General features: G+C 50.3%; 1 protein-coding gene across 3 annotated transcripts in view; it reads right to left on the bottom strand.

The window, feature by feature from the left end:
- Positions 1-13541, bottom strand: part of Ccdc40 (coiled-coil domain containing 40) — a 47328-nt gene that overhangs the window by 26788 nt on the left and 6999 nt on the right. For all 3 annotated transcript variants that reach the window (XM_036198043.1, XM_036198044.1, XM_036198045.1), the window contains 6 exons: positions 10520-10664; positions 8508-8671; positions 7146-7229; positions 6845-7064; positions 2014-2171; positions 1783-1905 (listed from right to left, as the gene is read on the bottom strand). In XM_036198043.1, coding sequence (XP_036053936.1) covers positions 1783-1905; positions 2014-2171; positions 6845-7064; positions 7146-7229; positions 8508-8671; positions 10520-10664 — 894 coding nt within the window. The remainder of the gene's footprint in view (positions 1-1782; positions 1906-2013; positions 2172-6844; positions 7065-7145; positions 7230-8507; positions 8672-10519; positions 10665-13541) is intronic.

Here is a 13541-nt window from a genome sequence, read left to right as displayed (position 1 = left end):
TCCCTTCTGTTGGTGGCTGCGTTTGGTGTGGCCTCACTTCCTGACTCTTCTCTTTATGGATTCTGCATCTTAAATTTGAGATAGGGTCTCAGGTATCCAGGTTTCTCTGTGGCTGAGGATGTTCTTCAACTTCTGATAGTCCTGCATCTGTCTTTCAAGTGCTGGAATTACAGGCATGTATCACCATGCTGGGTTTATGCAGTGCTGGGGATCAAACCCAGGCCTTGTACATGCTAGGCAAACACTCTGCCAACTAAGCTTCACATCCAGCCTGAGGACTCTGCTTGGTGTAAAGTGCCAAAAGCCCTCCTCGGCCCAGGACTAGTGACACGGTTTCCCGGTTTCTTCTGATAACTCCTCCTCAGCACCCACACACCACTATTTGCAGTCATTTTATCTATTTGTTTGTTTTATTTATTTACTTATTTACTTAATTAATTAATTGTTTATTTGTTTGGTTTTGTTCTTCGAGATTAGGGTTACTCTGTGTAGCTCTGGCTGTCCTGGAATGTTCTCTGTAGACCAGGCTGGCCTCAAACTCAGCTATCCGCCTGCTTCTGCTTCCCAAATGCTAGGATTAAAAGTGTGCGCCTTCACCGCCTGGCTTTATTCTTATTCTTAATTTTATGTGTATGGGTGTATGCCTGCATGTATGTCTATGCATTACCTGTATGCCTGGTGCCGAAAGAGGCCAGAAGAGGGCACTGGATTCCCTGGGACTAGAGTTAATAGATGGCTGTGGGCCACCATGTGGGTTCTGGGAGTTGAACCTGGTTCTTCTAGAAGATCAGCCAGGATTCCTAACCATTGAGACATCTCTCCTGTGTGTCCCCTCTTTAAATACCGGATTCCATCTGGAATTTATTTTAGTAGTTGGTATGGGGGAAAGATTTCTCCAACTGGTTAACTGAGGGTCCCAACACTATTGAACACACAATCCAGTCCTCAGCTAATTAATAATCTGCTAAACTTTCGTGTTGATTGGGCTGACTCCGGAGCTCCCTGGCAGCGCCCTTGGCCTGCTTGTCTATTCCTGGGTCCAATAGCACTTTGCAGCACAGCACCCATAGCTTTGTGGCAGATGGTGACCTCTCTCCTGGTTTGCCAGGGAGTCTCCTATCTTGAGAAGCCTTTGGCTCTGGTCAAACTGGACAGCTGGACTCTTCCCTTCCAAAACAAGTCTTGGAGGCTCCTTGATTTATTATTCAAATAGACCCAAGAATCACTTTGCAGATTTAAAAATGGCGGGTTTTGCTCAGACCTTTGGTTGGAACATACACGCTTGACAATTAGGCTCACAGGCTGGAGAGCATAGGAGGAATGCCATAGAGAATCCTCGCTCCTGCCCTCATGACAGCCTGCCTTCTGGCCCATGCCATCCCTACACTATGGGCTGTGGATGGTGACTCTCAGGTGGGGTGTCATCTCTGTGCCTGGTCACAGGCCCCAGGATATGACGTGGTCATGGTGACTCTGGCGTGGCTGCCAGTGGCTTCTACATCTTCCCTTCTACACAGAGTGGGGAGAAGGTACAGCCTGGGACAGCGCTGCCTATGGTGCTGAATACTGACACAAAGATTTCAGTCCCCTGAGGGACCACACCAGAGCTTGCTGGCACAGGAGAGGACGCCATTTCTGACTTCCTGGTAGGCCCTACCACCCACCTGCTGGCCATTCGACCAGCTGGTTTTGATGTGGGAGCTGCTTACTGAGTCACTGTGGTCACTGCTGGTGCAGGTGACAAGGGGGCTTCTCGCTCACTGGCTTTGGAGGTGTTCTTACCTCGCTCACTGCCTTCCTTAGGATCCGAGTGTCCTCAGCCTGGGACATGTACTGAGCTGAAAACAGGGAGATATTTTCTTCCAGCTGGTGCGCCCTCTCAGTGAGCTGGTCCACAAACAGATCCTGACAAAAAAATAGTGGCCATGAGGACTGTCCACAGCTGAGGACAGTCCTCCGCCAGTGTGGCGAGACCGAGCTCTTCCGGTGGGACGGTGACGGTTTCATGGTTACCTGCTTTTTCTTCTCTATCTCAGCTCGTATCTTCTCTGTCTCGGTCTTCTTCACCACCTGCTTCATCACAAGGATATCATCACGCACGTCCTGGTCTATGTTCTGCATGTAGAAGAGGTACAGAGCCAGGCTCTCCAACTCCGTCTGCAGGGCTGCCACTGTGGAAAGGGAGGCTGTCCAGCACTGCCCGTGGGACCCTTGGGACAGCACTCTTCCCTGTACCCTCCTCTGTGAAGGAACTGGGGCTCTTGAAACCCCGGCTGCCTGGAACTGGCAGGGATCAGCCTGCTTCTACCTCACAAGTGACACCAAGCCTGGATGGAGGTGGATTCTTTGTGATTTTTGAGGTGGAGTCTGTTCTATATCCCAGGCTGGCCTCAAACTACTGGTCCTCCTGCCTCCACCAAATTCCCAGTGCTAGGATTACAGGCATATGCTATTGTATCTACACTGGGGACTGTGTGTGTGTGTGTGTATGGGTGTGTGTACTCATGTGTTCACTTGTGTAGAACCTGGAGATGGAGGCCGGCTGTATTCCTCTATCACTCTCTATCTTATTGTTTTTTTTTTAATTTTTTCTTATGACTTTATGTGTATGGATGCTATGCCTGTATGTATCTCTCTGTGTCTGTCTGTTTGTCTCTCTCTTTGTATACCATCTACATGCCTGGTGCCATCCTAGGCCAGAAGAGGGCACTAGATTTCCTAGAACTGGATTCCTAGATGGTTGTGAGCTGCCACGTGGGTGCTGGGAATTGAACCTGGGTCCTTTGCAAGAGCAGCCAGTGTTCTTAACTGATGAGCTATCTCCCAGTCCCTACCTTATTGTTTAACAAGATCTCTCACAGAATGTGGAGCTTCCTGATTTGGCGAGACAGTTAGCAAGCCCTCAGATCTTCCTGGATCTCCCACCCAGTACTACAAGTGGACTCCACCGTGCCCAGCCTCTAGGTGGGTACCTGACATCCACACTCAGATCCTCAGGCTTGTAGAGACAGCACCTCACCCACTGAGCTCTATTCCCAGCCCCTGCATAACCTATAAACTACAAAGACCTACACTCTGCTGCAGAAGAATATCTAATACAATTGGAGGGTAAAAAGGAGCAAGAATACAGAAGCAGTCAGACGTGGTAGTGCAGGTCTACAATCCCAGCACTCAGGAAGCAGAGGCAGGTCATGAGTTCTGGGCCAGCCAGAGCAACATAGTGAGTCCATGTCTCAGAAAAGTATGTGTATATATTTATATACACCCATTCCATATCCACAAATCACCACACGCCTGTCTCCTGGCACATTCAGGGAATGGTGTTGGACAAGGGCCATCGCACTGGTTTCTCACCAGTTAAAAGGGAGGCAGCCTGAGCACAGCACGCAGGTTCCCTAAGCACAGCAGGCAGGTTGAGCTCCACAGACGCCCATGCACACAGACCCACGGTGGTGCTGCTGCAAGGGGAAGGCTGCATCTCGGGCAGGGCCTCAGGAGGAAGTGCAAAACCACAGTGCCACTGGATCCCTTAGCAAAAGTCACAGGGGACTGTGTGAAGCTGGAATGACCATGTACTGAGGAAGCTACACTTCAGCCCACAGTTGTTTGCTCCAGCTGGGGGTTAGCCCAGTGGTAAGCACTTGCTTAGCATGTTTAGGGCCCTAGGTTTCACCCTCAGCTCTGCAAAAACAAGTAAGTAAATATTAGTGGTTATAAAAAAATGTATCAATAAATGGCCACTGATAAATACATAAAATTTATCAGTGGTTAAGAGCACTTACTGCTCTTGCAGAGGACCTGGGTTCAGTTCCCAGCACCAACGTGGCAGGTCACAACTACCCTTAACTCCAGTTCCAGAGGAACCCAATAAATAACCTTTTCTCATTTCTATGGGTGTCAGGTATGCACATGCAGGTAAAACACTCATACACAAGGCAGGCACAGTGCACTTAGGAGGCAGAGGCAGGCAGAGCAGAGTTCCACTAATTGAGGCCATCCAGGTATACATAATGAGTCCTAGGCCAGCCAGGGCTACACAGTAAGATCCTGTCTCAAAACAAAACAAAACCACCCATACTCATAAAATAAAAATAAATCTTTTTAAAAGTAAGAACATTTAAAAAATGGATAGATAGGAGATAGACCGACAGGCAGATAGATTTGTGTACAAGCACAGAATATTGCCTGTTCAAATGATGATGGGTCACACAGAAAGCTGCTTGAGGGAAAAGAACGCCTTAAAATATGACAGGGATAATCCCTATGGCACTACGGCACACTCTGGCTCCCTGTGGGGCTTCCAGGGAAGGAGGGAGCCAGGCCGGAGCTGGTTTGAGGTACGGTTGGCTTCAGCCACTCGCGGCACAGTCTGATGCTTCCCCTGGCTGCTGGTGTTTTCTTTGTCGTGGGTTTCAGTCATTTGCCTGTGGAGAGCCTGGTGCAGTTTTTCCTCCTGCATCTGGGGTTTCACTTTGCTGAGCTCCGTGAACCCGTAGAGTTACCACCGTCAGCACAGGGTGGAAGCTTTTCACCCGTGACACCTTCAGTATTTCTTCTGTTCTCCCTGTCCGTCTTCTGTCCGCTTGAAGGAGCTCAGAGTTCACTGGGTTCTCTCCTGTCTTTTCTCCCCCTGATTTATTTGGGGGCAGTTTCTATTCAGTGAGCCTGGCTGTTTCAACCCTCACCTATGAGTTCATTCCTTCAAGTGAAAATGGTGGGTGGAGACAGGGCACACGTGACCTGGGGGCAGGTGCCACCTGATCGCGCCTCGTAATGTGGCTTCGTCTGAGCACAAGGTCTTTAGAGAGGCTATCAAGACTAAGTGTGGCCTCTATGGTGGTCTAGGCTTGTCTGAAGAGGAGACCAGGACACAGGAACGCCACACGGGAACACGGAGAGAAAACTCTGCCCAACTCTGGAGAGAGGGGCCTGGGGGAACACAGTCCTGACCATGCTGCATGGAGGTAAATGTCTGTGGATGAAGCAGCCTCCTCGTCCTGGAACTCAGTGCGGCAGCTGAAGCAGGCTACCCCCCTTCACATCCGAGCAAGCAAGGGTGTGTATTACACGCTTCCCTAAGCATGCCAAGGTCAACTTGTCTTTGCCAGGTGAGTGACCGAGTCAATATTTCAATTATTCTTCTAAATTTTCATTCCTTCGAGTATTGGTGAACATAAATTGGTTTCATAGTTTAATTTCCAGGGACCCATTTTCCTTCTCTGGAGAGCTTGTTTATCTCCTGGGGTATCTGTCTTTTGTTGGCTGGCTCATGAAAGTGACGAGAGTACCCTGTGTTGTAAAAACATAGTGGGCAGAATTCTTGCATGGTTCCCTGGCTTTGCCCCTCAGCGTTACTTGACAGTTTACTACAGCAACGGGAAGGTCAAGTGGTGGCCCAGCCCTTCAGGGAGCTTTTCAAGGGAAAGAAGCCTGTCTACACTGTGAGCCATGGAAGGTGGGAGCCTGGCAGCATGATGCTTCTGGCTCTGAGGCTACGGGGCCTCACGGCAGGTGTGTGGCAGGGCTGAGCCGGCAATGTGTGCCTTCAGCATGTGCCAGGGCCTATGGTAATGGCAAGTGGGGCCTTGAGTTTAAATGCCATGTTTTGTCTTGGTTGTTTTGATTTGGAGGTGCTTAGGGTAAGCAGGGAGAGGTTCTTGATAAACACTATGGGTTGAAGATATCCCCTTAAGAGACAATTGCTGGGAACCTGATCCCCAGTGCAGCAGTGCAGGGAGCTGGGGGGCAGATGGGATGTGCCCAGTTCATACAGCTCCACTCGGGCTGTGATGGATCAGCCTAGCGTGCAGGAGGACGTGAACCTGCGTGCCTTTCTCCTGTCCTCTCTCCTCTCCGCCCTTCAGCCATTAGATGCTGTATCAAGAGACAGATGTTGGTCCTTCCATATTGGACATCTTGTTCTCCAGAATTGTGTGACAGATAGTTGGTAGAATGCTCTCCTGGTATGCATGAAGGCCCTGGGTTTGATCCCCAGCGCTACATATACCAGGCGTAGTGGCACACACATATGAGACACAGAGGTAGAAGCAGTAGGATCAGGAGTTCAAGGCCAGCCTGGGCTACATGACACACTGACTCCAAAAATAAAAAACAAACAAACAAGCAAGATATTGTTTGTTACCAGTGCCCCAGTGGGACTCTGTTATAGAAACTTCTGAACAGAAACCCAGATTCCCTACCTGCATCCCTCAGGGTTCAAAATACATCGTCTGGGACAGACACCAGGCACACAGTACCTGCTTTCTCCCCTTAACCTTCAGGACATTTTGCTATTACTTTAGCAATAGAGTTGACAAAGAACATTGGAAACATCAAAATACACAAAGAATGAAGAACTACTGGCTCCTCAGAGGTTCACTGCACACTGTCCACTACATCCTCTGTTGTCTACTCGGTGAGGGTGGTGTGTGCCTTCAGTGGGGACACTGCATATGATATGCACAGTGCCCCTGCCCTTCTCATGTAATCCCAAGCTACCTGGTTTCCCACTCAGCTGTCCTAGACCCTTTGGCTACTGCTGTCTGGTTTGGGGCTTTGCCCTGATCCCTCTTGGGTCAGCAGCTCCCACCTCTGAGCTCCACACACCTGTTCTGCATCCTCTGGATTCATCTTTTGGACTGCCACGGCACCTCTACACTTCCGTTTTGGAGTCTCTACACCTGACCCGTTAGTCTCGGCCTTTGCTGCTCTACCCAGTGAGGGGCCTTTTGTGGCACTACTGGGTCTTCCTTTCCTAAAAAGGTGGGAACCCTTCCTAGACAGGTAATTGCTTTGCTGGTATCGAGGGGTGTCCCTGGGCCTCAGGGTGCACGGGACGCCTTACATTTCTTTCGCTCCTCATTGGCAGTTGTGCAGGTCTTGATGTAGAGGGCCCGGCTGGCCTGAAGCTCCTCCTCTTTCCGCCTCCTCTCACAGGCGGCCAGCGAGTGCCGGTCATGATTCTTCTCCAGCTGCATCTGCAGGCGGGCCAGGTGCTGCTGGACCCCGTAGAGGTTCACGCCCAGCTCCTGCCTCTGGACTCGGGTTTGCTTGGTGGCCACATCCTGTACCAGAGAAAGAAATAGGGTTGAGGAAGGTCCATGGGTGCCCACCAGGCTGGGAGGAAGACAGGAACTTGTACGCACCAGCTCTTGGATGTCCAGTCTCAGTTTGTCCATCTGTCGGTTGAGGTAGCTCTTCAGGGCCTCCTGGAATCTGATCATCAGGGGCTAAGACAATAGAAAACCACAAGCAGCTTGTCACTCGCAATGCTCCAAGCAGCGCTCAACCTAGGGGTCCAGTGGTGGGCTAGCACTGGCTGTCTCTCTGTGGGAGTGGGAATGGATGGGTGGGTGTGGGTGTGGTATGGGCAGACATAAGTGATTTCCCAATGCAGGCTCTTACTATGGAAGCCACAAGTTCCGGGCACTTCATGGCCCAAGCCAGACACTGCAGAGATTTGGCTGAAGGGCTGGTGAGCTGCTGGGGGAAGGAGGGTCAGTCCAGACTGACCAGGGGACAGTATGGGTGATAAGCAGCAGCCATCACAGCGGTGTCAAATGGGGCCCTGAGGATTTGCCCAGTGCACCCTGGGTTCCTTCTGAGCTCCCCGGAGCACTGCTGCTCTCCAAATGTGTCACTCAAATCAAATCTGCCTTTCTCTTGTGTTGCAGGTCTGGGACAAGGACTTGGTGTGACTGTCACAGTTAAGGCAACAAGTTAAGAGGAAGTGATGTGACCTCTGCCTCCTTCCAGCGTCCTGCACAGTCTAGATGTCTTTTTGGTTGTCAGGACAAAGAAGTGGCTGGAGGCCAAAGATTTGGCTCAATGTCCTATAGCGTCCAGACTCCTAAAAATGGACAGTCAGTCCTCAACAAACAAACACACACACAAAAGCAAAGAAACAAACAAACACAAAATTCAGTAGAGTCAAGGGCGGAGCCCTGGTTAGTTTTTTGTCAATTTGACACATGCTAGCCATCTGAGAAGAGGGAACCTTAATTGAGAAAATGCCTCATCAGACTGGTCTGTACGCAAGCCTGGGGGACTTTTTCTTGATCAGTGATTGATGTGGGAGGGCGCAGCCCACAGGGAATGGGGCCACTGCTGGGCAGCTGGTTCTGGGGTGTTTAAGAGAGAAAACTGAAGCTGGGTGGTTGTGGCGCAAGCTGAGCAAGCCAGTAAGGAGCAGTGCTCCATGGCCTCTGCTCAGTCCCTGCTTCCTGGTTCCTGCCTTGAGTTCCCGCACTGATCTCCTTTCATTCTGGACTATAATGGTCAGCAGAAACAAGCCCATTCCTCCAGGGGTCACTTTTGGTCATGGTGTTTCTCTCAGGAACAGAAAACGAACTAAGACAGGCAGGAAACAAAGTAGGAGGCCTAATCAGTGCCCAGTGAGCCCAAGAGGACAAACAGCACTGGGAGGGAGGGTGGGTGGATGCAGAAGAGGGCCCAGGTGACTTCCCCCCTGCATGCGGCAAAAGCAAAGCCCGAGGACATGTTCTTACATGGTCTGGGTCCAGAACCACCAGTTGGGAGCCCTCGTCATCTGCCTCATCACTCCCTTCGGACGCTGCTCTTTCCAACAAGGTCTCTTCCTCAGGGCCGAGGGGCCGGACATAGTCTTGAAACTGTATCCGGGGTTCTTCCCGGGGGCCAGGTGGGGGCTGCGCTGTAATAACAGTCCAGGAGAGACAGCAAAAGCCACTGAGGCTTGACTGTTGTGTTCTGAGGGATGGACATCAAGGTCCCACCTTCACAGGATGTGTGAAAACAGAAAGGAGAGCCTTCCAGTGGGGAGTTCTCAGGCTTAACCATGGTATCAACCATCGCTGATTCAAGGCATCCCACAGAAGGAGCCACACGCTAGCAGTGGGTGAGACAGCAGCTTACACGTGAGGAATAGGAAGGAAGGAGACGCCTGACTGTGCGGCTTTTGAGTTTAAAAAGAAAAGAATAGGGAGATGACCTAGAGGTTAAAAATGCTCGCTGCTCTTCCAGAGAACACAAGTTTAGTTCCCAGCACCATGTCAGGCAGTTTACACCCATCCCTAACTCCAGCTCCAAGGGATCCACTGCCCTCTTCTGGCCTCCATGAGTACTGAACTTATGAGACCTATACCCACAGACACACACCTATTTATACACATAAGTTCAACAAGAAAGCAGTTCAAAAGATTGAAAAAAAGCCGGGCGGTGGCGGCACACGCCTTTAATCCCAGCACTTGGGAGGCAGAGCCAGGCGGATCTCTGTGAGTTTGAGGCCAGCCTGGTCTACAAATCGAGTTCCAGGAAAGGCGCAAAGCTACACAGAGAAACCCTGTCTTGGGGGAAAAAAAAGTTTGAAAAAGAAATGAAATTATAAACTAGGTCACAGAGACCTATTTTCTGTCTTCCATTGTGTGTGATTATTTATTTTGACACAGGGTCTCACTATGTAGCCCTGGCTGGCCTAGAACTCATCATATAGACCAGGCTAGCCTTGAATTCACAGAGATCTGCTTACCTCTGCCTCCCAAGCACTGCAGAGATTAAAGGTTTAGGCTATCACACTGGCTGCTGAGCAGGTGATTTTATCCAATGTGCTCTGATGCTTAGAGAGGTAATTGGAACACAGTAGATACTCATCAGATCACCAGTGAATAGACAAAGCAAATAAAATACACAGTCAAGGCCTGGCATGGGGGTGCATACCTGCAATCCCAGCACCTGATGCCTGGATGATGGTGACGGCGGTTTGGATTTACAGTGTTTGTACTGTCTTGCCTCTTCTTATCCATGTACCCCTGACTCACCTTGCTCTGCTGCATGGGTTTACCTGGGGCTCAGTGGTTCATGGATCCCGCTTCAGCTTTCACATAGCTGGGACTGCAGTATGAAGCGCCATGTCCACTTTTTGTGGACCAGGGCTTTGTGTGTGCCAAGCAAGTCTCACCACTGAGCTGCATCCCTGGCTCCTGTCCGTTTTATTTCCCCCTTCTAGGCTAGACCTGCCCAATTTTCATGTTGCTCACAGATAACGTGTGGCTTTGTAAGCTGAACCACGCATGAGTTTGCATCCTGGGGAATAAGCAGTCTCCCAGCCTGCTCCCCCATGTACACAGCACCAGGATATTAGAGTCAGATGAGGACACAGGTATGTCCTGTAGAGGTACATGTGCTCACAAGGGGAGCTGTCCTGGGGTTCCACTTCCAGAGACCAGGAGGCAGCTGGAAGTAGGTGGGGGTCAGTCAGGGCTCTGGGTGTTGGGACCTCACTGAAATAAGTTACTGAGTGGATTGTAGGGTCCTTATCTGCACAATGGAGAATGGTTGCTACTTCACTGGGCCAGGGTAAGGACTGCCTGAGATGGTAAGTGCCTCAAAAAGCTATCCGCATCCAATGAACACATGTTTGTCATTAGCCTCCTGGCTTCAGGGAAATGAGGTGACAGGTGTGGCCCAGGCAGCCTCACCTACACAGGAGGGAAGGTGGACTGGCTGAGCTGTTTCTAGGACAACCTTGGCAGATGCATCCTACCTGATCCTTGCCCAGGAGCTTCCTCTGTGTCTGGGGACAAATCATCCATCTCCGAGGAAGTCAGACTTCCCACAATGCTCAGTTTGAAGCGATGTCGTGTTCCCATAGGAAAGACTCTTTGAACTGGGACCTCTGGGGGTCTCGGCTACGGATGGAATAACAGGAACAAATTAATGAGGACTGCTGTGGTATGGATAGGGTTTAATTGTTTCCCCTCCTGACCAGGGTTCTTCATGGACCTGGACAGACGCTCTGCATGTCCAGACAGACAGAGGCTGAAAAGCATGTCCTCAACTCACGCCTCATAGCAGCATGCCTCCACTCTCTGCTTCCAGTAGGGGCCTCAGGGATCGCTTCTTCTTCTCTTCTTCCACCTAAACACCTCCCCTTGAGGTAGACATTTGCCTTTTCCCCCCTTGAGACAAAGAAGCCCAGGCTAGTCTGGCTACTTACAACCTTCATGTCTCAACCTCCTGAGTGCTGAAATTACACACCTGTGCTTCCACCCTGGGCTTTATTTTTAGCTTTTGAAGGGACTGCTGCAATTACTGAGATGGGCTGTCCTTACTACTGCTGCTGAGGTAACTACCAGCCCAGAAACTGCGAGACAGGGCTTTGCTACCCTGTCTACAAAGAGCCAAGTACGACTGTCATCTCTGGCCACGAGCCCCACGTCCCCACGAAGTAGGGGAGGTGAAACAGATCTGCAGAAGCTAAAGGTTCATGTAAATGTGTGCCCATGCCCCTTCCCACTGTACCTTCAGACAAGGTGGACTCTGTAAGTTGGTTCTGAGGAACCCAGATCCCAACGGCCATTATGGAAGGCACAGAGGCCAAAATCTCCCGGAAGGGCTTCTAATGAAAATCTAATGGGGTGTCTACGCGTACACGGACCCCTAACAATTCCTCCCATTGCCTGTATTTCTGTAGACGGAGAGCCAGAAGGCAGAAGGATAGATAGGGCTCTCTTAGGATGTATCTCTTCCTTCTTGTTGACCATCTTTGAAACCTTCATTTCAGTGAGCTGTCTAGGAACTGGACCCAAGGGTGGAAGCCAGGTGACTAGAACGAACGACTTGCAGGTCTCTGCACAGAGGAGAAGACATTGCTCAGCTGTTGGTCTCCTCACCAAATCACAAAATGTGGGGTTTGGTTTTGTTTGTATGCCATGCTGGTGTTTGAACCCAGGTCCTCACAGTAGCCAGGGGGCACTGCACCACAGTGCAGCCTGTAGGGGTGGGTCCTGATCATAGAGCATGACAGGGGTTCGTCAAACATGGAACCCCGCTACCCTCCAAACGTAGGAGATCTTTTAGCTTTAACGGGTTTGGGGAGGAGGTGGGCCCATCGCCTCGTAGTTCAGGACAATGGCTTCAGAGCAAAAGCTACCTCATGCCATGACAGTGGTGAGGCCTTCAGCAAAGAAGCCCCCTTACTTCTCGGTTTCTTTTTTAATAATAATAAAAAAATGTGTTTGGTGTTTTGCCTGCATGTATTCATGTCTATGCATGCATGTGTATAGTGTCCGTGGTGGCCAGAAGAGGGCACTGGATCCCCCTGGAACTGGAGTTACAGGTGGCTGTGAGCTGCCATGTGGGTGCTGGGAATTGAACCAGGGTCTATGTGAGAGCAGCCACTGCTCTAACCACTGAGCCATCTCTCCATCCCACCTTCCAGTTTCTATGTCTGCACAGTGAAGACAACAAGGGCTCCCACCCCATAAGGCTGTTGTCTGGATCCGATGGCACAGGCACAGCATCGGGACGGCACTGTGCACAGCCTGGGCTCATGCATAGAAAGTGTCCCAGCCTCTTCCCCACCCTCTCTGCTGCTTCCAGAGCACTCCACACTCAAAGCCCCAATGGGACTGAGCCAGGGGAGAGGCTGTGGTAGGGACAGTAGAGTTCAGAGGGCTGCAGTCTGTGGGACATTGGTCACACTACTAATTGCAGTCAAAGGTAGGGGCCAGACCTCTCAGCATTGCAGTCAGGGGAAGTCCCCGTAAGTGTTGACACTGTTGTACACTTGTATATATTTGTGTGCTCCTGTAAACACAGCCATAAATGTACATCTCCACATGTGCCTGTGTCCAGGGTGTTGAGGGACCTGGGGACAGTGACACCCCAGGAGCAGCTATCACTCCTGTACACAGATCTTCATCTCTGAACTGATTTCCTTTTAATAGACATGGTGCTCAGGCAGAAGTGTCCGAGTCTGGAGACCCACTGCAGAAGAACAGTGCAGGGCATGAGGTGTGGTGGGTGGGGTGGGTGTCCAAAGGCCATGAAAGCCAGAGTAAATGTGCTCCTGTTGGCCAAGTGAGGACCGCTGGAGCATAAAAACATGAATAGTGTTAATGGAGTATAATCCAGTGGGTGAAGTGGGAGCCACAGTCTGTACAGGTGGAGCTGAGTCAGCAGTGGACGCATCAGAGGTTTGATTACGGCAGACACTAACAGTGTCCCACTGTGTCTCATGTCACAGGGCAGAGTCACTTTCACATGTACAAACTAGGAGGCAGCTAGTTAGCAAAGAGCCCGCTGCCAGCATGAGGACCTGAGTTCAGTCCCAGCATCCAAGTAAGGGCCAGGTGTGCCGGAACACACTTTTAATCCCAGCTCTGGCTGGAGCAGAAAATGGAAGAGCTCGCTGGCCAGTTCCAGGTTCAGTGGGAGACTCTGTCTCAAAAACTAAGGTGGATGAGGACTGGAGAGATGACTCAGGGGTTAGAGCACTGGCTGCTCTTTCAGACAACCCCAGGTTCGATTCCCAGCAGCTCACAACTGTCCTAGTCCCAGGGGAATCAGACGCCCTCTTCTGGCCTTCACAGGAAGCAGGCATGCATGTGGTACACAGACATACATACAGGCCAAACACCCATACACATGTGGGGTATTTATTCATTAAAAATGAATAAATAAAATTTTAAAATAGAATTTTTATAGATTTAAAAATTTTAACTTAATTTAATCTATAAATTTTAATTTAAATTTTTAAAATTTTAAAATAGAAATTAAAAAAT

The sequence above is a fragment of the Onychomys torridus genome, chromosome 8 (assembly GCF_903995425.1).
Source record: "Onychomys torridus chromosome 8, mOncTor1.1, whole genome shotgun sequence".
Lineage (NCBI taxonomy): Eukaryota > Metazoa > Chordata > Mammalia > Rodentia > Cricetidae > Onychomys > Onychomys torridus.
The sequence above is the reverse complement of the archived record's forward strand: the minus strand, read 5'-3'. Positions and strand labels throughout refer to the sequence as shown.